Raw genomic sequence first — 24,515 nt, forward strand, 5'->3', positions numbered from 1 at the left:
AATGAATTTTTTTTAAATGTGGCAAATGGAATAGAACTCAACCTTAAAAGAAGGTAAATCCAGTCATTTGAAACAATATAGGTAAATTTGGAAGACATTACGCTAGATGGGAATAAGCCTGACACAGAAAGACAAATACTGCATGATCTCATTTATATGCAAAAATCTAAGAAAGTTTAATTCAAAAAAGCAGAAAGTGAAATAATGGTGACCAGAGGGCAGGGGTATGAGAGGGAAATAAGGAGTTATTAGTCAAAGGACACAACATTTCAAATAGCCAGAGTAAATAGAGTTTGAGATCTATTGCGCAGCAGCATAACTGTAGTAAAAAATAATGCATTGTGTATTTTAAAATAGCTAGGAGCAAATTTCAAATGTCTCACCATAAAAACATGTTAATTGAGTAGATATGTAACTTTACTTTATATTATATACATATATCAAAACATCATTTTATACCCTGTAAAACTCTGATTAGCTAATAAAAAAATACTATTAATACTTTTTTAAAAAAAGAAAAAAGAGACAAACTTAAAAAAAAATTGGGCTGGGCGCGGTGGCTCACGCCTGTAATCCCAGCACTTTGGGAGGCCGAGGCGGGTGGATCACGAGGTCAACAGATCGAGACCATCCTGGTCAACATGGTGAAACCCCGTCTCTACTAAAAATACAAAAAACTAGCTGGGCATGGTGGCACGTGCTTGTAATCCCTGGTACTCAGGAGGCTGAGGCAGGAGAATTGCCTGAACCCAGGAGGCAGAGGTTGAAGTGAGCCAAGATCGCGCCATTGCACTCCAGCCTGGGTAACAAAAGCGAATCTCCGTCTCAAAAAGCAAAAACAAAAACTTAGCCAGGCATGGTGGCACGCACCTGTAGTCCCAGCTACTCAGAAGGCTGAGGCAGAAGAATTGCTTGAACCTGGGAGGTGGAGGTTGCAGTGAGCCGAGATTGCACCAGTGCACTCCAGCCTTGATGAAAGAATGAGACTCCATCTCAACAACAGCAACAAAAAAATTGAGGACTTCCGTCAATATGGCTGAATAGGAACAGCTCCATTCCACAGTTCCCAGCAAGAGCGATCCAAAAGGCGAGTGATCTCCGCATTTCTGACGTACCAGGTTCATCTCATTGGGACCAGTTAGACAGCGGGTACAGCTCAGGAAGGGCAAGCCAAAGCAGCGTGGGGCATTGCCTCACCAGGGAAAGGCAGGGGGCTAGAAAACCCCCTCTCCTAGCCAAGAGAAGCCACTAGGGAGGGTCTCAACACTCTGGCTCAGATACTGCACTTTTCCCACAGTATTCAAAAGCCACATTACCAGGAGATTCCCTCTGGTGCCTACAATACCAGCACCCAGTTTCCAGCACAAAACTGGGTGGTCATTTTAGCCACAGCAGTTGTTGTTTTTTCTCATCCCCCATTGGCGCCTGGAATGCCAGCAAGACAGATCCATTCATTCCCCTGAAGAGGAGGGCTGAAGCCAGGTAGCCAAGTGTGCTGGCTCAGCAGGTCCCACTCCACGAAGACCAGCAAGCTAAGATCCACTGGCTTAAAATTCTTTCAGCCAGCACAACAATCTGAGCTCAACCTAGGATGCTGGAGCTCAGTGGGTGGAGGGTCGTCTGCCATTGCTGAGGTTTGGGTAGGCTGTTTTAACCTTGCCTGTGTAAACAAAGTCAGTGGGAAGTTTATACAGTAACTGGGAGGAGCCCACCACAGCTCAGCAAGGCCTCTGCAGGCAGACTATCACTAGATACCCATCTTGCTGGGCAGGGAATCTCTGAAAAAGGCAGCAACTCGTCAGAGACTTATAAATAAAGCCCCCATCTTCCTGGGAAAAGGGGTGGTTGTGGGTTCCACTTCAGCAGACTTAAACGTCCCTGTCCAGCAGCTCTGAAGGGAGCAACAGATCTCCCAGCATAGTGCTCAAGTTCTGATAAAGGACAGACTGCATCCTAAAGTGGCTCCCTGACCCCAGTGTATCCTGACTGGGAGACACCTCATAAAGGAGAGCTTTGGCTGACATCTGGCAGGTACCCTTCTGGGATGAAGCTACCGAAGGAAGAAAAAGGCAGCAATCTTTGCTGTTCAGCAGCCCCTGTGGTTGACTCCCAGGCAAGCAGGGTCTGCAGTGGACCTCCAGCAAACTCCAGCAGACCAGCAGTAGAGGGGCCTGACTCTTAGAAGAAAAACTAACAAACAGAAAGAAATAGTGTCAACATCAACAGAAAGGATGTCCACTTAGAGACCCCATCCTAAAGTCACCAACTTCAAAGATCAAAGGTAGATAAAAGCACAAAGATGGGAAGAAACCAGCACAACAAGGCAGAAATCGCCAAAAACCAGAATGCCTCTTCTCTAAGGGATCACAACTCCTCACCAGCAAGGGAAAAAAAAAAAAATAGATGGAGAATAAGTTTCACAAATTGACAGAAGCAGGCTTCAGAAGGTGGGTAATAACAAACTTCTCCAAGCTAAAGGAGCATGTTCTAACTCAATGCAAGGAAAATAAAACCTTGAAAAAGGTTAGACAAAATGCTAACTAGAATAACTAGCATAGAGAACATAAACGACTTGATGGAGCTGAAAAACACAGCATGAGAACTTTGTGAAGCATACACAAGTTTCAACAGCTGAATCAATCAAGCAGAAGAAAGGATATCAGAGACTGAAGATCAACTCAATGAAACAAAGTGAGAAGGCAAGATTAGAGAAAAGAGTGAAAAGAAATGAACAAAGCCTCCAAGAAATATGGGATTATGTGAAAAGACCAAATCTATGTTTGATTGGTATACCTGAAACTGGCATGGAGAATGAAACCAAGTTAGAAAAAACTCTTCAGGATATTATTCAGGAGAACTCCCCCAACCTGGCAAGGCAGGCCAAAATTCAAATTTGAGAAATACAGAGAACACCACAGAGACATTCCTTGAGAAGAGCAACCCCAAGACACATAATCACCAGATTCACCAGGTTACAAATGAAGGAAAAAATGCTAAGGGTAGCCAGAGAGAAAGATCAGGCTACAACAAAAGCCCATCAAACACACAGCACATCTCTTGGCAGAAACCCTACAAGCCAGAAGAGAGTGGGGGCTGATGTTCAACATTCTTAAAGAATTATCAACTCAGAATTTCATATCCAGCCAAATGAAGCATAAGTGAAGGAGAAATAAAATCCTTTATGGACATGCAATTTCTGAAAGATGTCATCACCACCAGGCCTGCCCTACAAGAGCTCCTGAAAGAAGCACTAAACATGGAAAGGAACAATCAGTATCAGCCACTGCAGAAATACACTAAATTGTAAAGACCATCACACTATGAAGAAACTGCATCAATTAACGGGCAAAACAACCAGCTAGCATCAAAATGATAGGATCAAATTCATACATAACAATATAAACTTTAACTGTAAATGGGCTAAATGCCCCAATCAAAAGACAGGCTGGCAATCTGGATAGAGTCAAGACCCATTGGTGTGCTGTATTCAGGAGACCCGTGTGACCTGTAAAGAAACACATACACTCAAAGGAATAAAGGAAGATTTACCAAGCAAAAGAAAAACAAAACAAGTAAAGGTTGCAATCCTTGTCTCTTATAAAACAGATTTTAAACCAACAAAGATCAAAAGAGACCAAGAAGGGCATTACATAATGGTAAAGGGATAAATGCAACAAAAAGACCTAACTATCCTAAGTACATATGCACCCAATACAAGAGAACCCAGATACATAAAGCAAATTCTGAATGACTACAAAGAGGCTTAAACTCCCATACAATAACAGTGGGAGACTTTAACACTCCATTGTCAATATTAGACAGATCAACGAGACATAAAATTAACAAGAATATCCAGGACTTGAACTCAGCTCTGGACCAAGCAGACCTAATAGACATCTACAGAACTTTCCACCCCAAATCCACAGAATTTACATTCTTTTCAGTACCATATCACACTCTAAAATTGACCACATAATTGGAAGTAAATCACTCCTCAGCAAATGCAAAAGAACAGAAATCATAACAAACAGTCTCTAAGATAACAGTGCAATCAAATTAGAATTCAGAATTAAGAAACCACTCAAAATGGCACAACTACATAGAAACTGAACAATCTGCTCCTGAATGACTACTGGATAAATAATGAAATGAAGGCAGAAATACAGATGTTCTTTGAAACCAATGAGAACAAAGACACAACGTACCAGAATCTCTGGGACACATCTAAGGCAGTGTCTAGAGGAAAATTTATAGCACGAAATGACCACCAGGGAGGCAAGGAAACATATAAAATTGATGCCCTAATGTCACTATTAAAAGAACTAAAGGAGCAAGATCAAACAAATTCAAAAGCTAGCAGAAGGCAAGAAACAACTAAGATTAAAGCAGAGCTGAAGGAGATAGAGACAGAAAAAACTTCAAAAACAAAAAAAATCAATGAATCCAGGAGCTGATTTTTTGAAAAGCTCAACAAAATAGACTGCTAGCCAGATTAATAAAAAAGAAATGAGAGAAGAATCAAACAGATGCAATAAAAAATAATAAAGAGGATATCACCATTGGTTCCACAGAAATACAAACTACCATCAGAGATTACTATAAACAACTCTATGCACATAAACCAGTAAACCTGGAAGAAATGGATAAATTCCTGGACACTTGCATGCTTCCAAGCCTAAACCAGGAAGAAGTTGAAACCCTGAATAGACCAATGACAAGGGCAGAAGTTGAGGCAGCAGTTAATAGCCTAACAACAACAACAACAACAACAACAAAAAAGCCCAGGTACAGATGTGTTCACAGACAAATTCTACCACACATACAAAGAGGAGTTGGTACCACTCCTTCTGAAACTATTCTGAACAATACAAAAAGAGGGAATCCTTCCCAAATCATTTTATGAGACCAACATCATCCTGATACCAAAACCCGGCAGAGGTTCAACAAAAAAAGAAAACTTCAGGCCAATATGGTGAACATAGATGCAAAAATCTTCAATAAAATACTGGCAAACGGACTGCAACAGCACATCAAAAAACTTATCCATCACGGGCTTCATCCTGGGGTTGCAAGGCTGGTTCAACATACACAACTCTATAAACATAATTCACCACATAAACAGAACCAAAGACAGAAAACATATAATTATCTCAACAGATGCAGAGAAAACTTGACAAAATTCAACAGCCTTTTGTGCTAAAAACTCTCAATAAACTAGGTATTGATGGAATGTATCTCAAAATAATTAGAGCTATTTTTGATAAACCCACAACCAATGTCATACTGAATGAACAAAAACTGGAAGCATTCCCTTTGAAAACTGGCCCAAGGATGCCTTCTCTTACCACTCCTATTCAACATAGTATTGGAATTTCTGGACAGGGCAATCAGGCAAGAAAAAGAAATAAATGGTATTCAATTAGAAAAAGAGGAATTCAAATTGTCTCTATCTGCAGGTGACATGATTGTATATTTAGAGGACCTTATCATCTCAGACCAAAATCTCCTTAAGCTGATAAACAACTTCAGCAGTTTCAGATACAAAATCAATGTGCAAAAATCACAGCATTTCTATACACCAAAAACAAACAAACAGAGAACCAAATAATGAGTGAACTACCATTCACAATTGCTACAAAGATAATAAAATACCTAGGAATATAACTAACAAGGGATGTGAAGAACCTCTTCAAGGAGAACTACAAACCACTGCTCAAGGAAATAAGAGAGGACACAGATGGAAAAACATTCCATGCTTATTGTTAAGAAGAATCAATATCGTGAAAATGGCCATAATGCCCAAAGTAATTTATAGATTCAGTGCTATCCCCATCAAGCTCTACCATTGGCTTTCTTCACAGAATTGGAAAAAAACACCTTAAACTTCATATGAAACCAAAAAAGAACCCGTAATGCCAAAAAAAGTCCTAAGGAAAAAAACAAACAAACAAAAGAAAACAAAAAAGTTGGAGGCATCACGCTATCTGACTTAAAACTATACTACAAGGCTAAAGTAATCAAAACAGCATGTTACTGGTACCAAAACAGAGATAGAGACCAACAGAACATAACAGAGCCCTCAGAAATAATACCACACATCTACAACCATCTGATCTTTGACAAACCTGATAAACACAAGCAATGGGGAAAGGATTCCCTATTTAATAACAGTGTTGAGAAAACTGGCTAGCCATATGTAGAAAGCTGAAACTGGACTCTTTCTTACACTTTATACAATAATTGACTCCAGATGGATTAAAGGTTTAAACATAAGACCTAACGCCATAAAAACCCTAGAAGAAAACCTAGGGAATACCATTCAGAACATGGGCATGGGCAAGGACTTCATGACTAAAACACCAAAAGCAATGGCAATGAAAGCCAAAATACACAAATGGGATCTAATTAAACTAAGGAGCTTCTGCACAGCAAAGAAACTATCATTAGAGTGAACCGGCAACAAACAGAATGGGAAAAAATTTTGCAATCTACCTATCTGACAAAGAACTAATATCCAGAATTATTTTCTTTCTTGTAAATTAAATTTACAAGGAAAAAAAAAAAAGCAACCCCATCAAAAAGAGGGCTAAGGATATGAACAGACACGTCTAAAATGAAGACATTTATGTAGCCAAAAAACATGAAAAAAGCTTATCACTGGTCATCAGAAAAATTCAAATCAAAGCCACATTGAGAGTCCGTCTTATGCCAGCTAGAATGGTGATCATTAAAAAATCAGGAGACAACAGATGGTGGAGAGGATGTGGATAAATAGGAATACTTTTACACTGTTGGTGGGAATGTAAATTAGTGCAACCATTATGGAAGACAGTGTAGCGATTCCTCAAGGATCTAGAACTAGAATGACCATTTGACCCAGCAATCCCATTACTGGGCATGTACCCAAAGGATTATAAATCTTTCGGTTATAAAGACACATGCACACATATGTTTATTGTGGCATTGTTCACAAGAGCAAAGACTTGGAACCAACCCAAACATCCATCAATGATAGACTGGATAAAGAAAATGGCACATGTATACCATGGAATACTATGCAGCCATAAAAAAGGATGAGTTAATGTCCTTTGCAGGGACATGGATGAAGCTGGAAACCATCATTCTCAGCAAACTGACACAAGAATAGAAAACCAAACACCACATATTCTCACTCATAATTGAGTGCTGAACAATGAGAACAAATGGACAAAGGGAGGGGAACATTACATACTGGGGCCTATTAGGGGGATTGGGGGCTACAGGAGGGATAGCATTAGGAGAAATACCTAATGTAGATGATGGGGTGATGGATACAGCAAACCACCATGGCACGTGTATACCTATGTAACAAACCTGCACGTTCTGCACATGTACCCCAGAACTTAAAAGTATAATAAATAAATTTTTAAAAAAATTTACAAAAAAAACACATCGGGTCAGAGAAAAAAGTGTTTATGTTAATCTTCCAGGAAACTTACATATAAAACTGTCAAACTCTAGGCATTTAACTGCTTATTTATCTAGTGTTACTGAAGTGCTAAGGAGCAGTACTCAACAAGAAATCTTTCCACAAATACTCATATCTATGCTATATGTGAATATATGTGAATCTGCCAAAGATAGTATTAAAAACAACCAACTATTATAGCCCCAGACAGACTGATTAGAATAAACATGGGTTACAAACCAAACCACTGATTAGGCCACCTTCTTTTTAGGCTCAACATTGATGATGAGCTAACAGAATCAACAAGAGCTAATAAATTTCCTGGACACTTGGTATGTGCTGGGAACTCTTCTAGTACCTTTATCAGTACTAATTGCTTTAATTTTACCAATACCTTAAGATTTAAGCACTATTATCCTCACTGTGGGGCTGAAGAGTTAAGCACAGAGAAGTTAACAAACTGTACCCAGGTCATACAGCTCATAAGTGGCAGAACTGGGATGCAAACAGAAATCACCTGATACTAAGTTTTAACCTTAATCATTATGCCCAACACCCTCCTACCTAATGCTTTTTTTTTTTTCCATTTCTGATCTAACATTTTGGCTTTGAATTTTCTAATTTAGTAGAAACTAAAAGGAATTTAAAAATCACTATTTATACCCTAACGTAGTATGCAGAACTTGATTTTTGGTTTAAATTACTTATTACTAAGCCTAATAAAAATAATCAAGGAGTTGGCTACAGTTAGTTAACTAAAAATAAAATCTGTAGACTAAACTTCACCTACTAAAAGGCAGAGGCAGGTGGATCATGAGATCAGGAGTTCGGCACCAGCCTGGCCATCATTGTGAAACCCCATCTGTATTAAAAATACAAAAAATTAGCCAGGTGTGGTGGCACATACCTGTAATCCCAGCTACTTGGGAGGATAAGGCAGAAGAATCACTTCAACTAGGAGGCAGAGTTTGCAGTGATGAACTGAGATCATGCCATTGCACTCCAGCCTAGGCGAGAGTCCAAAAAAAAAAAAAAAAAAAAAAAAAAGATTCTGAAGGGGATGCGGTGAGAGTTTGAGACCAGCCTGGCCTCATGACAAAACCCTTTCTCTACTAAACACAGAAAACTTAGCTGGGCATGATGGCGTGTATCTGTAATCCCAGCTACCTGGGAGGCTGATGCAAAAGAATCACTCAAATCTGGGAGGCAGAAGTCACAGTCAGCCAAGATTGGGCCACTTCACTCTAGCCTGGGTGACAGAGCAAAACTCTGTCAAAAAAAAAAAAAAAGAAAAAAAAAAAAAGATTCTGCATAGAAACATAAGTTGTGCTATATCATAGGAAAATAAATTTAAAATTGTTCATTTACCATTAACTCTATTTAGAATCTAATTTCTAAAATATATTCTTTACAAATTTTGTATTTGCCATGCATTTTGTAGGAATAAAACTTTTTTTAATGAAGAAAAACAAAGATAACATATAATCTTTTCACTTGTCAACAATGTACGTCTGTTCTCTTAAGCAGCCTGAAAGTTATAATGATAAGCAAATTCTTCAGTTAAAACCAATTTTTCAGTGCATTAAAGAACACCAACTTTCTCAGTAGAACCTACAAAGTACCACGTAAAATGACATGACATGAAGACAACAGTGAGAAAACTGTAATCATAACACAGAAAAAGAAGAAAGGTTGTGATACATACATAGTTGGAATACACATAATAACACAAACAAAACTGAAGATATTTAAAAAGAAAAAATGGAGAATTTGTGTTTAAATTCAACAAGTCAGCTTTGCAGCCTGAAAATAAATGTCCTCTCCACTTGATGAATAAATGTTATTTCTTCACCATTGCTATTTTCCATCTCTGACTTGAAGTTACAAACTAACTCCAGCAAAAATATTTATGACTTATAAAGCATATTTTACTCAGAATAACTGTAATGATTGTTTGCTACATTTATATGTAAAAACATCCTTATGACTTATGAAGTCTCCCAAGTACTTACCAAAGCAACTTGTCTCACTCAATAGATTTACTTATGTCAATTATAAAAAGTGAAAGAAACAGTAACTATAGAAAATTAGGCTTATAAAGGTTTCTCCAATAAAACAAAATAAAATGTTTAAATAAAATATAACAATACACTAATTTTAGAATTACATCTAAAAATTATTTTGTGTGTACTCTCAAATTTTATACAAATCATTCTTAGAATCTGTCACCAGTTCACATTAAGTAATTTATAAACTATAAAAGCAGAAAATGATGGGTCTAGCATGAGTACTAAACAAGAAAAAACAGAGAATATGCATAGGGAGATCCTGAACCATAAGCCCTAACATTTTTCAGCAATGAATTCGATGCAATGCACAAAGTTTTGATTTGCTTTCAACATGATTGAGGTTTTTAGTTTTTTAGCAAGCTAGTCACCTTATTTTTTTGTTGTTCCAGTACTGCTTTTTTCTTTTGAAAACAGATAAAAACTTATACTCACAAACACACTTACTTCATAATTTTCTTACACCTAAGCTAAATCTTTAGAGTAATATAAGTAAATATTTAACTCTATGTAAATCAAAACTAAAAGTCTGTGTTTGCAGGCCTAGAGGAAACATGTTCAAAGAAAACTACATGCCAAATTTTTTAAATATGCAGGACTTAGAAATGTATCATTTTTATTTATACTTCTATATAAATTTTATTATGACCATAAAAATGACCCTGTAGTCAAGAACAATTATGAATTTTAAAATAAAGTACTTTTAATGTTTAAAAATAACCAAAGGTATTTTAAAATAAAGTATCTTAAGTTACTTTACTAAACAGATTATACTAAAAAGAGTACATGTTAGAAGTGATGAATACCTTATTTATCCTGATGTAATGATTACACATTATATGCCTCTACCAAAATATGCCATAGATGGTATAAATATATACACATACTGTGTAACCACAAAAATTAAAAAGAATAAATTCAAGTGAATAAAAGGATAAAAATGTAACCTATGGGGAAAAATAATTAACTTATTTGCAGTTTGAAGCCACTGGCAGAAGAGATTGCTAGAGGTGTTATTCCACTATGTTACCAAGCAGTATATCGCTACCATATTTTACCTACACACTTCAGAAAGGTGTAGGTATGTTAAAATTAGTGAAATAATAATGCTTCATTGAATGCACAAGTCTTTTTTTTTTTTTTAATGGAATTTTGTTGTTGTTGCCCAGGCTGGAGTGCAATGGTGCGATCTTGGCTCACTGCAACCTCTGCCTCCTGGGTTCAAGTGACTCTCCTGCCTCAATCTCCCGAGTATCTGGGGTTACAGCCACCCACCATCCTGCTCAGGCCGATCTCAAGCTCCTGGCCTCAAGGGATCAGCCCTCCTCAGCCTCCGAAAGGGATTACAGGCATGAGCTAGAATGCATAATGCTCTTAACGTGATAAAATATTAAAAATTAAGTCCACATATAATCTAAGTAAAATCAGCAAAATTATATACTATTATTTTAATTAATTTACATTTAACTAAATTTAAAAATGTTTTTCTCTCATGATAACATGGAAAACTATTATTCTGGACAACTACCTCATACATTGCTGACTAAGTTAACCACAAAGAGCCTCTCCACAGACTCTTATCATGCATCTTACATTTCAATGTCCCTACTCTTTTATAGAATAGGTCATAATTCCCACCTAATAAGAAAGTACCATTCATATCTCTGATGCAGCAATAGTTCATCACATTCTTTCACAGGTGAATACAATAGAAATAAAGAAACAGCATGAAGGAATTTGAGAGCTGAATTACATCATTATTTACTTTTTAAAAGTTTTATAATTCCATCAAAAAATATATTTAAATGTAATTATAACTTTTCAAAGAAACTTCTCATTTTAAAGTTATATAAAATCAATATACATACCAACTGTAGTTCTGGATTATTTTCTATACTCAGCACTCTGATTTAGTTTAATGTCTGAAGTATTAGTGCCTTAGATATTTCTAGTGTTAATTCTCTGATACTTACACAAACTCAATTAGAATTAAAATACTTTTTTCTACTTATTGCATCTGCAAAAATATATTTTAGTATGAACTCTCTGTTGTTTTCTGTAGTTTTTGAAAAAAATGTTTTTTCCAAATTCATTACATTTGCTGAATTCTCCAATATAAATTCCCTAATGTTGAACAAAATTTGAGCAACTGCTTTAGGGTTATTCTCTAGTACAAACTGTGTACAAGAAGATCTATGATACAAGTAAAAGTACTACAAACCTCTTTATATTTGTAATGTTTGTCTTCAGAATAAACTCTTCTTCACTATAAAGGCTTATATTTCTGAAAGATCATTTGACAGTAATTGCATTTAAAATACTTTTATTAAGTACGAACTCTCTGATGTTGAATAATATGAGTAGATATTAATGACTTTTCCACATTCTTTACATTTGTACACCATTTCTCAACTATAAATGCTTGTCTGTGCAATAAGCTGTGAACATTGGTTAAGAGTTTAGCTATATTCTTTACACTTGGGACTTTTCTCTGGTATATTTTACCTGCAATCAAGTGTGAAAAACATTTAAAAGCTTTTTCATATTATTTCTATTTCTACAGTTTTGAACTAGTATAATTTTTTTATGTTTAGAAAAGTTTGAGTTGTTGTCAAAAGCACTGACAGCATTCATAATTATAAAGTTTCACTCCAGTATGAAACATTTATATCTGTTAAAAATTGAGGACTTGTTAAGAGCTTTGTTACACCTTTCACACTTGTAGGATTTCTGTCCAGTATAAATTATGTGTAATAAGGGTTGAGAACTTTTAAAGGCTTTGTCACATTCTTCAAATTTGTAATAATTATCTTCCACATGAATTCTCAGGTTTAATGAGAGTTGAGAACTGGGTAAAGACTATAGGCCACATTCATGACATCTGAAGGGTTTCTTGCCATTGTGAATTATTTTGTGCTTAGTAAATGTACAGGATTTGTTAAAAGTAGGATTTCTCTCTTATTATGAATTCCTTTATGTTTAGCAAGGATTGAGGAACAGTTAAAAGCTTTGACACATTTTTCACATTTGTAGGGTTTTCTCCAATGTGGATTGTTTAGTAAGGTTTGAGGAATGGTTACAAGCTTTGCCACATTCTTCACATTTGTTGGGGTTCTCTGCACCATAAATTCTCTTATGTACAGTAAGTTTTGATAAATAATTAAAAGGTTTGCCACATTCTTCACATTTCTAGGGCTTCTCTCCAGTATGAATTACCTTGAGTAAGTTTTGAGGTACGGTTAAAAGCTTTGCCACATTCTTTACATGTGTATGTTTTTTTTCCAGTATGAATTATGTTGAGTAAAAGCAGAGGGCTGCTTAAAGGTTTTGCCACATTCTTTACATTTGTAGGGTTTCTCTCCAATGTGAGTTCTCTTATGTTTACAAAGGCTTGAGGAATCATAAAAAGCTTTTCCACACTCTTCACATTTGTAGGGTTTCTCTCCAGTATGAATTCTCTTATGTTTAGTAAGAGCTGAGGACCAGTTAAAGGCTTTGCAGCATTCATCACATTTGTAGGGCCTCTCTCTAGTATGAATTCTCTTATGTTCAGTAAGGTATGAAGATCGGTTAAAGGCTTTCCCACACTCTTCACATTTGTTGGGTTTCTCTCCAGCATGAGTTCTCTTATGTTCAGTAAGGTATGAAGACCGGTTAAAGGGTTTCCAACACTCTTCACATTTGTAGGGTTTCTCTTCAGCATGAATTATCTTATGTTGATTAAGTTTTGAGGTACGGTTAAAAGCTTTGCCACATTCTTTACATTTGTATGGTTTTTTTCCAGTATGAATTATCTTATGTTGAGTAAAAGTAGAGGGCAGCTTAAAGGTTTTGCCACATTCTTTACATTTGTAAGGTTTCTCTCCACTGTGAGTTCTCTTATGTTTACAAAGGGTTGAGGAATCATAAAAAGCTTTTCCACACTCTTCACATTTGTAGGGTTTCTCTCCAGTATGAATTCTCTTATGTTTAGTAAGAGCTGAGGACCAGTTAAAAGCTTTGCAGCATTCATCACATTTGTAGGGCTTCTCTCTAGTATGAATTCTCTTATGTTCAGTAAGGTATGAAGACCGGTTAAAGGCCTTCCCACACTCTTCACATTTGTTGGGTTTCTCTCCAGTATGAATTCTCTTATGTACAGTAAGGTATGAACACCGCTTAAAGGCTTTCCCACACTCTTCACATTTGTAGGGTTTCTTTCCAGTATGAATTATCTTGTGTTGAGTAAGGGTTGAGGAACGGTTAAAGGCTTTGCCACATTCTTCACATGTATGGGAATTATTTCTAATATGAATTATCTTATGTCTAGTTAGTTGTGAAAGCATACAAAATGAATCACCACATTCTTTACATTTAAAAGTTTTCTTTTCATTATGTCTTACCTTATGTCTTTCTGAATTTAAAAATTTAGAATAGCCTTTTACATATTTATCACATTGATATATTTTGCTCTGGGTAGTTATCAGACATTGGTTAAGTCCATTATAACCTCCTTTGCACATGGTACACTCATTCACATGTTCACAGCCTTTTCTTAATTGTAAATTTTCATGTCCACATTTATCATATCTCCTCAGTATGTCTTTTTGGAACAAAACTTTTATGCCTTCTTCTAGCCAAAAGTCTTGAGCAAAATGAGAACACGTAACTAAAAGAAAATAAAACAACAAATTACTCCACTTACTAGACTCAGTTAAATATATTTTTACAAATATAACCTATAAAACTGTATAAACTACATAAGCAAGATGGCATAGCAAAATACCACAAGCTCTAATTTATTCATAAACATATAAATGTAACAAAATCACACTGACCAGAATACATTTTTGGAAAATTTATAAATGAGTTAAGTGTGTGAAGTGAACACAAGGTAAAAAAGGTGAACACAAGGTAAAAAGCAACATAGAAGAAAAAGAAAAATCTGTTAAATCAACCCGACACGGTAGTTCCTTCACCCCAGTCAGTATAACACAGTGCCTGTGGAAGTAAATTGCTAACTCTGTTTCTATTTAAAAGACAGGAAAAATATTGGCACACACATTTATTATGTCTGGCTCTTTGGGTCTTTCAATACACTGGTTTTAGTCTCCCATTAAATAAAGTACTGAAAAAGAGTATACTTTGGAATGAGAATCTGAGACTGCTGAGACCAAAGGTAAACATTACAGCAGTAGAGAGACTGCAGTACCAAAGACAGGGAACAAGTATAGCAAGTGATTAATAACTAGTAACAAGAAATGCAAATAAACTTTTTAAACTAGAAAATAAAGAAAACATTTCAGACAAGACACATTCTAAGAATGTATCTGAAAGGCTCCCAGAATATCTCGTCCTAACAACTGGTTTCAGGTTATGCCAGGACAAAGCTACATTATAAAGGTTGTGTTAGGTAACTATATATATATATATACACACACACACATCTCCAAGTCTCAGTCAAAGATTACAATGTATACAAAATATTAGGGCAACACAGCCCCATCAAAAAAAAATTATGAAATTTTCAGAAATCAATTATTATAAAGTAAAAATGTATAGATTTTAGAAATTTAAAATAAGTTGAATAATAATAAGTAAAAGGAGCACAGACAACTGTTGAAAATCAGAAAAACAAGAATAACAAAAATATTAAAAATATTTTAAAAACAGTAATTGTGGAGGCAAAAAATACAAAAAGAGATAACCAATTTTTTAAAAAATGTACAAAAATAAAGAAGTTCAACAAACAAACTAAAACATACACACGAGATATTTATAAGTATAAACTTATACACTAAACAGTGAATTTTTCAAAAGAAAATTTTTCAGGCCTGAAGAAATCTGTGTCATATTGTCAAAGTCCTGAAGAATAATAGCTGTCAAGTGAGAATAATCATCAGCAAAAATGCCCTACCAAATAATAATAAAAGACCTCCCAAAATAACCAGAGACAGTATATTGACACAGCATATGACCTATATATCACAAACATGATGAAAGTTTCTTCCACTGAAAATAACATGATGCAAGAAAACAATACATAATCATATAAAAATACTTAAGTTCCTGGGAAATGTACATACACAAAAATAGAAATCCTTAGTATTATCATGATGGACAGAAAACACTTATTCTCTAAAATTTGAAAAATAAAAGTACAGAAATTATTGTAAATATCTGTTAATAAATATACAACTTAAAAGGATATAATCAGTAACATCAATAAAAAAGTTGAGGGCAGACATAATGTGGAACAATTTTTGTAAGTAACTGAAGTTCATTTTTCACCAGATTAAACATATACTGTTTTATCTTTTAGAGGTTTCATGTAATCTTCGAGATATCACAAAGAAAATATTGGTATAAATACCCAAAAGAAAATAAGAAATAAGTGAAAGCATATCAATACAACAATGAAACAGACACAAAAGACAGAAAGAGAGAAAATGAGGATTCCCTAGCAAGCAGACTCGGATGGAAATCCAAAAAAAAAAAAAGGGAGAAAGACAATGAGGGATAAATATATAAGAATCAAAATAATTAATAAAATAACATTTGGAAGTATCTGTCTTCCAGAAAATTACTTACATATATACATAATTAACTTTTTAATCAAGAGACATACCTTCAATAAAAGGATTTATTTAAAAAAAATTAAAACTCATGACCTGACTTGCCTTTCTACAAGAGTCAGTTAAGAAGTAATAATTTAGGCCGGGCGCGGTGGCTCAAGCCTGTAATCCCAGCACTTTGGGAGGCCGAGGCGGGTGGATCACGAGGTCAAGAGATCGAGACCATCCTGGTCAACATGGTGAAACCCCATCTCTACTAAAAATACAAAAAATTAGCTGGGCATGGTGGTGCGTGCCTGTAATCCCAGCTACTCAGGAGGCTGAGGCAGGAGAATTGCCTGAACCCGGGAGGCGGAGGTTGCGGTGAGCCGAGATCGCGCCATTGCACTCTAGCCTGGGTAACAAGAGTGAAACTCTGTCTCAAAAAAAAAAAAAAAAAAAAAAGAAGTAATAATTTAAAAAGTCTGAAAGTGGCAAGATTGAAGTAGGCATTTTATCCAAATGTTAACCAAATGAGAGCAGAAAAGGTCAAAGTAATATTATACAAGCTACATTTTAAGTCAAAAACTGTAATATTATATAAAATGTATGTGAAGATAAAACTCCAAAAAGACAAAGGACATCAAACAATAATAGATTTATTCACTGGGAACTTATGAAAAATGTGTGTGTGTGTGTGTGTGTGTATGTATCTCATATTAGGTTTTCAAATTTGTAAGGTAAATATCAATATCATTGAAGAAATACACAGAAAGCAATATAATTATAGTAGGATATTTTGACATCTCACTTTCTCTGATAATGAAACGAGAATGTTAGTAACAGTGAACTTGAAGGCAGTATAAAACAAGTATTTCTAACAGAGATATAGAGAATACTTCTCAACATCAAAAAACACACCTTTTGCAATAGCTCATACAACATTCTTTTTGATAGACCACCTGTTAGGTAAAAAAATAAATCTTAACAAATGTTTTAAAATTAAAATTTCAAGCCAAGTGTGGTGGCTCATGCCTGCAATCCCAGCACTTTGAGAGGCAGAGGTGGGAAGATCACCTGAGGTAAGGAGTTCAAGACCAGGCTGGCCAACATGGTGAAACCCTGTCTCTACTAAAAATACAAAATAAGCCAGGTGTGGTGATGAATACTGTGATCCCAGCTACCTGGAGGCTGAGGCAGGAGAATCACTTGGACGTGGGAGGCGGAGGTTGCAGTGAGCTGAGATCATGCCACTGCACTCCAGTCTGGTAGGTAGAGCAGGACTCCATCTTAAAAAAAAAAAAAAAAAAAAAATTGGCCAGACACAGTTGCTCATGTCTCCACTCCCAGCAGTTTGGGAGGCCAAGACAAATGGATCACCTGAGGTCGGGAGTTTGAGACTAATCTAGCCAACATAGTGAAACCCTGTCTCTACTAAAACTACAAAAATTATCTGAGCCTGGTAGCATGTGCCTATAATTCTAGCTACTCAGCAGGCTAAGGCATGAGAATCGCTTGAACCCAGGAGGTGGAGTTTGCACTGAGCCAAGATGTGCCACTTTACCCCAGCCTGGGCAACAGAGTAAGACTCTGTTTTAAACAAACCAACCAACCCTAAAATTTTATGGATTACTTTCTATGAACAAAATGGAATAATAATATAAAGCAATAATGGAAAAAACTGAAAAATTCACAAATATATATAAACAATACACCCAAGCATGCTCTTGTTCAAAGATTAAAATAATTAACATTGTAAAGATGTTTATACAGTTTAATGTAATCTACATATTTATAAAGGCAAACATAGAGATAATTATATTGGCAATAGATGTATGGCTGATTCATATTTGATTTTGCTCCACACTGTCTTAAATTGTTCAGAACTAAATATTATCATAAACAAACATAATATAAGCTAAAAACTCAAAACACAATTAACTGGTATGAGGTGGCATGCTCTAAAATATATAACACAACAATTTAAAATTGCAAAACAAATTTAAAACATAGAATATAAAACTTATTGGACAGCATAAAGTAGATCAATATATTCATTAAAAAATCTTGGAAGAAGACTATAGGGAAAAAATAATACTGAGTTTACTCGAAAACAAAAAAGACTAAGTACTTCCCAAATTTATTTTAAAAAAGACCAATAATAGTTGACTTGAAATTATTTTACTTCAAAAAAAGATAAAAATAAAGATTTTCCAAAATAAAAGATGAGAGTGTTCATCATGACTAGCACTGTCCTACAAAAAAATGCTACATGGTGGCAAGGCACAGTGGCTCATGTTTATAATCCTACAGTTTTAGGGGGCTCAGGCAAGTCAAATCACTTGAGACCAGGAGTTCAAGAACATCCCAAGGAACATAGTGAGACTTCACATATATATACAGAAAATGCTAAAACAAGTCTATTATGTTAAAAAATAAAATTCTACACAGCATCATGGCTTTGTAAATATAAAGCTCTCTATTAAATGTAAATATACAGACACACAAAAAATTATTTACTATAATGTGCATAAAAACCCTAACTTTCTTCTATAGAATATGAAAAACAAATATAAATCTGCATAAATCTGTTATTAGTTATAAAATGTAAAATAATTTATATTAATAACAAAAATATACAGTATTTGTATTCAATTGAAGTTCTTATGAGATTAAAATGTTTTAACTTCAATATATTTTATGTAATCTTCATTTTTCAAGATGATTATGAAGATTTTTTTAGAAAGCATACTAAACAAAATAAAAAAATAGTTAAAACATGTCACTACAAAATTAAAATACACAAAATTTAAGGCAGTAAAACAGGAAATGAGAAAAAACATATCCATAAGAAGCACATATAATAATAACAAAACTGGTAATAGAAATATTTCTTTAAGCCGGGCGCGGTGGCTCAAGCCTGTAATCCCAGCACTTTGGGAGGCCGAGGCGGGTGGATCACGAGGTCAAGAGATCGAGACCATCCTGGTCAACATGGTGAAACCCCGTCTCTACTAAAATACAAAAAGTTAGCTGGGCATGGTGGCGCGTGCCTGTAATCCCAGCTACTCAGGAGGTTGAGGCAGGAGAATTGCCTGAACCCAGGAGGCGGAGGTTGCGGGTGAGCCGAGATCGCGCCATTGCACTCCAGCCTGGGTAACATGAGTGAAACTCAGTCTCAAAAAAAAAAAAAAAAAAAAAAGAAATATTTCTTTAAGTAATCATTTTAAATACCAATTAATTAAACCAATTTTTAAAAAAATGTAACCCCAGTACTTTGGGAGGCCAAGGTGGACTGATTGCTTGATCTCAGAAGGTCAACATCTCAGAGTGGGGAGCATGGCAAAATTGTGTCTTTACAAAAAAACTAGCTAGGTGTGATGGCACATACTTGCAACCCAGCTACTTGAGAGGCTGAAATGAGAGGGTTATCTGAGTTTGGAAGGTTAAGGCTGCAGTGAGTGATGATCAAAATATTGCAAACCAGCCTGGTTGACAGAGAATTTGTCTCAAAATTTAAAAAAAAAAAAAAAATATATATATATATATATATATATATATTTAAAAAGTTAAATGTCTAATTGACTTAAGAAAAACAGCATATAATATGCTGCCTACAAGAGATTTATTTTAGCATTTAGTCAAATAGGCTGAAAGTAACAGAATAAAAAAAATTTATATTCAATGCAAATAGTAACTACAATTGGGTGAGGTAGTCATAATTAAAGTAGCCATAATATGTCTTAAGTACTAGAATGAGATAAAGATTGATATTATATAATGGTAAAATGGGTCAATTTACTATGAATCTGTAACTGGTATCTAACCATACATGCATGTATCTATATGTATACACATGGATAGATATGTGTATATATAACATATATATGTATACATACAGATATCTGTATAGGGCCAGGCATGGTAGCTTATGCCTTTAATCCCAGAACTTTGGGAGGCAAAGGTGGGTGGATCACTTAAGGTCAGGAGTTCAAGACTAGCCTGGTCAACATGGTGAAACCCATCTCTACTAAAAATACAGGAAAAAAAAAAAAAAAAAAAAAAAAAAAAAAAAAAAAAGCAGGGTGCAGTGGCACACGTCTGTAATTCCAACTACTTGGGAGGCTGAGGTGGAAGAATTGTTTGAACCTGGGAGGTGGAGGTTATAGTGAGCTGAGATCATGCCACTGTACTCCAGCCTGGGCAACAAAGCAAGACTCCATCTCAAAAAAAAAAAAATCTATATAGATACATAATTAATATAATACTTATTCTATCTATCTATCTATATATCATCAGGGCTCTAAAATATATGAAGCAAATATCTACAAATTGAAGCAGGAAATACACAGTAACATAATTGTAGACATCAAGACCCCATTTTCAATAATAAATAGAAAATTTAGATAAAACAGCAATAAGAAAACAGAGAACTTAGAAAACATTATAGATTATATTAATTATTTTGCATATACAGGAAGCCTGAGAGTAGATAATTTATAAAGAAAAAAGATTTATTTGGCTTACATTTCAGCAGACTGTACAAGAAGCGTGTTCTCATCTGCTTCTGGTGAGGGTTCCAAGAAGCTTACAATCATGGTGGAAGGCATAGTAACTGGGCATATCACATGGTAAGAGACAAAGCAAGTATGAGGTGAAGGAGCCAGGTTCTTTTAATGAACCAGCTCTCTTTTGAATTAATGGAGTATAAAATTTTGATTTCAAGGAGGATGGTGCCGACCCACACATGAAGAATTTTCCCCCAGGAACCAAACACCTCCCACCAGTCTTACATCCAACATTGAGGATTACATGGCAGCATCAAGTCCTCATGCCTATAATCCCAACACTTTGGAAGACTAAAGTAAGAGGATGTCTTGGGGCCAGAAGTTTGAGACCAGGCTGGGCAACATAGTGAGACCCTAGTGCTACAAACAATCAAAAAATTAGCCAGACATAGTAGTGCATGTCTGTAGTCCCAGCTACTAGGGATGCTGAGGTAAAAGGATCATATAAGCCCTGGAGGTTAAGGCTGCAGCGAGCCAATATCATGCCACTGCACTCCAGCCTGGTGACAGAATAAGGTTCTATCTAAAAACAACAGGAAATACATGTAAGTATACCAAAATTATCCACTGTGTGTTTTCTGACTAAAACTCAATAAAATTAAGAATTAAAAGCAAAAGTAAAACTGGCAAATCCATAAGTATATAAAACTAAAACAGACTCTTCAACATATTCTTGACTCAGGGGTAAAAAATTAAATTTTTTCAAAGGTGTCGATACAACCTAGAGTGGTGAACAAATTTAATATAATCTTTATAACAATCCCAATAGCAGTTTTTAACAGAAATAATATGGTTTGGCTGTATCTCCACCCAAATCTCATCTTGAATTGTTGTTCCCGTAATTCCCATGTGTCATGACAAAGACCTGGTGAGAGGTAGTTAAATCATAAAAGTTGGTTTTTCCCATGCTGTTCTTGTGATAGTGAATAAGTTTCAGGAGATATGATGGGTTTATAGAAGGGAGTTCCTCTGCAAATGCCCTCTTGCCTTCCACCACGTAAGACATGACTTGCTCCTCTTGCCTCGTGCTATGATTGTGAAGCCTCCCCGGCCATGTGAAAGTGTGTGCGTCAATTAAATCTCTTTTCTTTATAAATTACTCAGTCTTGGGTATGTTCTTATTGAGAGCATGAGAACAGGCCAACACAAGAAATATTGTGTAAAAATTTAAACCTCGATTATGAACTATAGCCAGGAACCCAGGAAAAAGAACAAAGAGGCATTATACTTTCTGATTTCAAAACATACTAAAAGCTAAAATAAAAACAGTGTGGTACTGACACAAAGACAGATTAAACAGATGAAAGTACAGAATAGAGAGTGAAGAAATGAGCCCTTTTTTATAAGATCAAATAATCTTCCACAAAGTTGCCATAAGTGTATAATACAGAAAAGATAATCTCTTCCAAAAATAATGTTGAAAACTAGGTATCAACAGTGATAAAATAAAGCTGAATTATTTCTTTGAACCATATATAAAAAATATTTTAAATAAAATACTTACACATATAAAATAATCAATTTTTAGAAATAAATATAGAAATAAAAACCATGACATTGGTCATGACAACATTTTCTTAGACACAACATTAAATGCATCAGCAACAAAGAAAATAACAGAAAAATTTAATTGCACTATACTTCAAAGGTTTTGCACCCAAATAAAATATTCAATAGTGACAAAGCCTCATATAAAATGTGTGAAAATATTTGCAAATTACATATGATAGGAGTTAATATTCAGAATATATAAATAAGTCTTAAAACTAAACAACAAAGTTGAATATGTTCATTTAGAAATGGTCAAATAATTGAACAAATTTTTTATCAAAAATGTGAACAAATAAAAAAGCATTTAAAAGAACATGGAAAATTACTGTTTTGTAGGGAAATGCATAAAAATCACAATAAAAAACAAAATCACCTCATCCTCATTAGAACGACACTATAATTTTTTTTTAAATACCAAATCTGTTGATGATGCAATGAAAATGAAACCCATGGTTGATTGTTAAAAATCAGGAGTGTAGCTATTATTTTAAAATGTTATAAATTTACCTCAAATAATTAAAAATAAAATTATTATAAAATACAGCAATCTCATTTATGAATCTATATCTATAATATGCAACATAGGACCTGGAAGATATATTTTGAACAATCATGTTTATTGTATTAGTATTCACAAAAGTCAAAAGGCTAAAGCAACCCAGATGTCTTTTAATTTGGAAACACATTTTAAAATGTAATACATAAATACAATGAAATGATATTCAGCCTTATAAAATCTTGTCACATTTTAAAATAAACTTTGAGAATATTATGTCACCTGAAATAAGCCAGTAACAAAATGATGAATACTATATAATTCCACTAATATGAGATATTTTAAGTAGTCACGCTCATGAAAACAGAAAGTAAAACAGTGTTTGTCACGGGCTGGAGAGAGGGTAAAGTAGGTTGTTGTTATTTAATGGGTATTGAGTTTCAGTTTTACAATATGGAAAATTTCTAGAAGTCTCTTGTATAACAATGTGAATGTACTTCACATTCCTGAAATGTATATGTACCATTTTTTTGAAACAGGGTCTTACTCTATCACCCAAGCTGGATTGCAGTGGCACAACTATGGCTCACTGCAGCCTCAAACTCCCAGGCTCAAGTAATCCTCCCCCATGAATCTCCCAAAGAGCTAGGACCACAGGTGCACACCACCATGCTATTTAATTTTTTTTTTTTTTGGTAGAGAGAGGGCCTTTATATGTTGCCCAGCCTGGTCTCAACCTTTTGGGCTCAAGTGATATTTCTGTCTTGTCTCCCCAAATCCTGGTATTACAGATGTGAGCCACCAGCATGCCTAGGCCTGAAATAGATTAAGGACGGTAAGTTTTAGACTAAGTGCTCACATCTATAATCCCAGCACATTGGGAGGCTAAGGCGGGTGGATCACTTGAGGTCAGGAGTTCAAGACCAGCCTGGCCAACGTGGTAAAACCCCATCTCTACTAAAAATACAAAAATAAACTGGGCATGGTTGTGCACATCTTTAATCCCAGCTACTCAGGAAGCTGAGGCAGGAGGATTACTTGAATCTGGGGGGTGGAAGTTGCAGTGAGCTGAGATTATGTCACTGCACTCCAGCCTGGGCAACAGAGCGTGATTCCATCTCAAAAAAAGATAATAAAGTTTATGTTATATGTTTTTACAGTAATAAATTTTTTAAGAGAAAAACTGAAAAAAATACAGAATTATAAATCCTTTCAAAAGTTACTTCAAATCACAGAAGTATTTTTCTCATACACAAAAAATATATATTCATCATTAAACACATGGTAAAAATACGACTATTTCCATGTTGGATAAAACAACCACTAAAAATCAACTAAAGGCCAGGTGCAGTGACTCACGCCTGTAATCCCAACACTTCAGGAGGATGAGGCAGGCAGATCACCTGGGGTGAGGAGTTCGAGATCATCCTGACCAATATGGTGAAACCCCATCTCTACTAAAAATACAAAACTTAACCGAGGGTCATTGCAGGCATCTGTAGTCCCAGCTACTCAGGAGGCTAAGACAGAAGAGTTGCGCGAACCCAGGCAGTGGAAGTTGTACTGAGCCGAGACGGTGCCACTGCACTCCACCCTGGGTCACAGAGCAAGACTTCAACTCAAAAAAAAAAAAAAAAAAAAAAAAAAAAAAAATCAGGCTGGGCGCGGTGGCTCAAGCCTGTAATCCCAGCACTTTGGGAGGCCGAGGCGGGTGGATCACGAGGTCAAGAGATCGAGACCAACCTGGTCAACGTGGTGAAACCCCGTCTCTACTAAAAATACAAAAAATTAGCTGGGCATGGTGGCACGTGCCTGTAATCCCAGCTACTCAGGAGGCTGAGGCAGGAGAATTGC

General features: G+C 35.4%; 2 protein-coding genes and 1 pseudogene across 2 annotated transcripts in view; 1 reads left to right on the plus strand and 2 right to left on the minus strand.

Annotated features, from left to right (window-relative positions):
- The window catches only part of LOC116544661, a 383,530-nt pseudogene that overhangs the window by 255,348 nt on the left and 103,667 nt on the right, over nucleotides 1–24,515 (plus strand).
- Nucleotides 1–24,515, minus strand: part of LOC116544652 (zinc finger protein 726-like) — a 432,536-nt gene that overhangs the window by 85,842 nt on the left and 322,179 nt on the right. The window lies entirely within an intron of this gene.
- Nucleotides 11,406–24,515, minus strand: part of LOC116544655 (zinc finger protein 257-like) — a 41,415-nt gene continuing 28,305 nt past the window's right edge. Inside the window, 3 exon segments of the mRNA XM_032271194.1 lie at nucleotides 11,406–12,733; nucleotides 12,735–12,806; nucleotides 12,808–14,161. Coding sequence (XP_032127085.1) covers nucleotides 12,535–12,733; nucleotides 12,735–12,806; nucleotides 12,808–14,161 — 1,625 coding nt within the window. The 3' untranslated portion in view covers nucleotides 11,406–12,534.

The sequence above is a fragment of the Sapajus apella genome, unplaced genomic scaffold, assembly GCF_009761245.1.
Source record: "Sapajus apella isolate SASKATOON/1434 unplaced genomic scaffold, GSC_monkey_1.0 scaffold226, whole genome shotgun sequence".
NCBI lineage: Eukaryota > Metazoa > Chordata > Mammalia > Primates > Cebidae > Sapajus > Sapajus apella.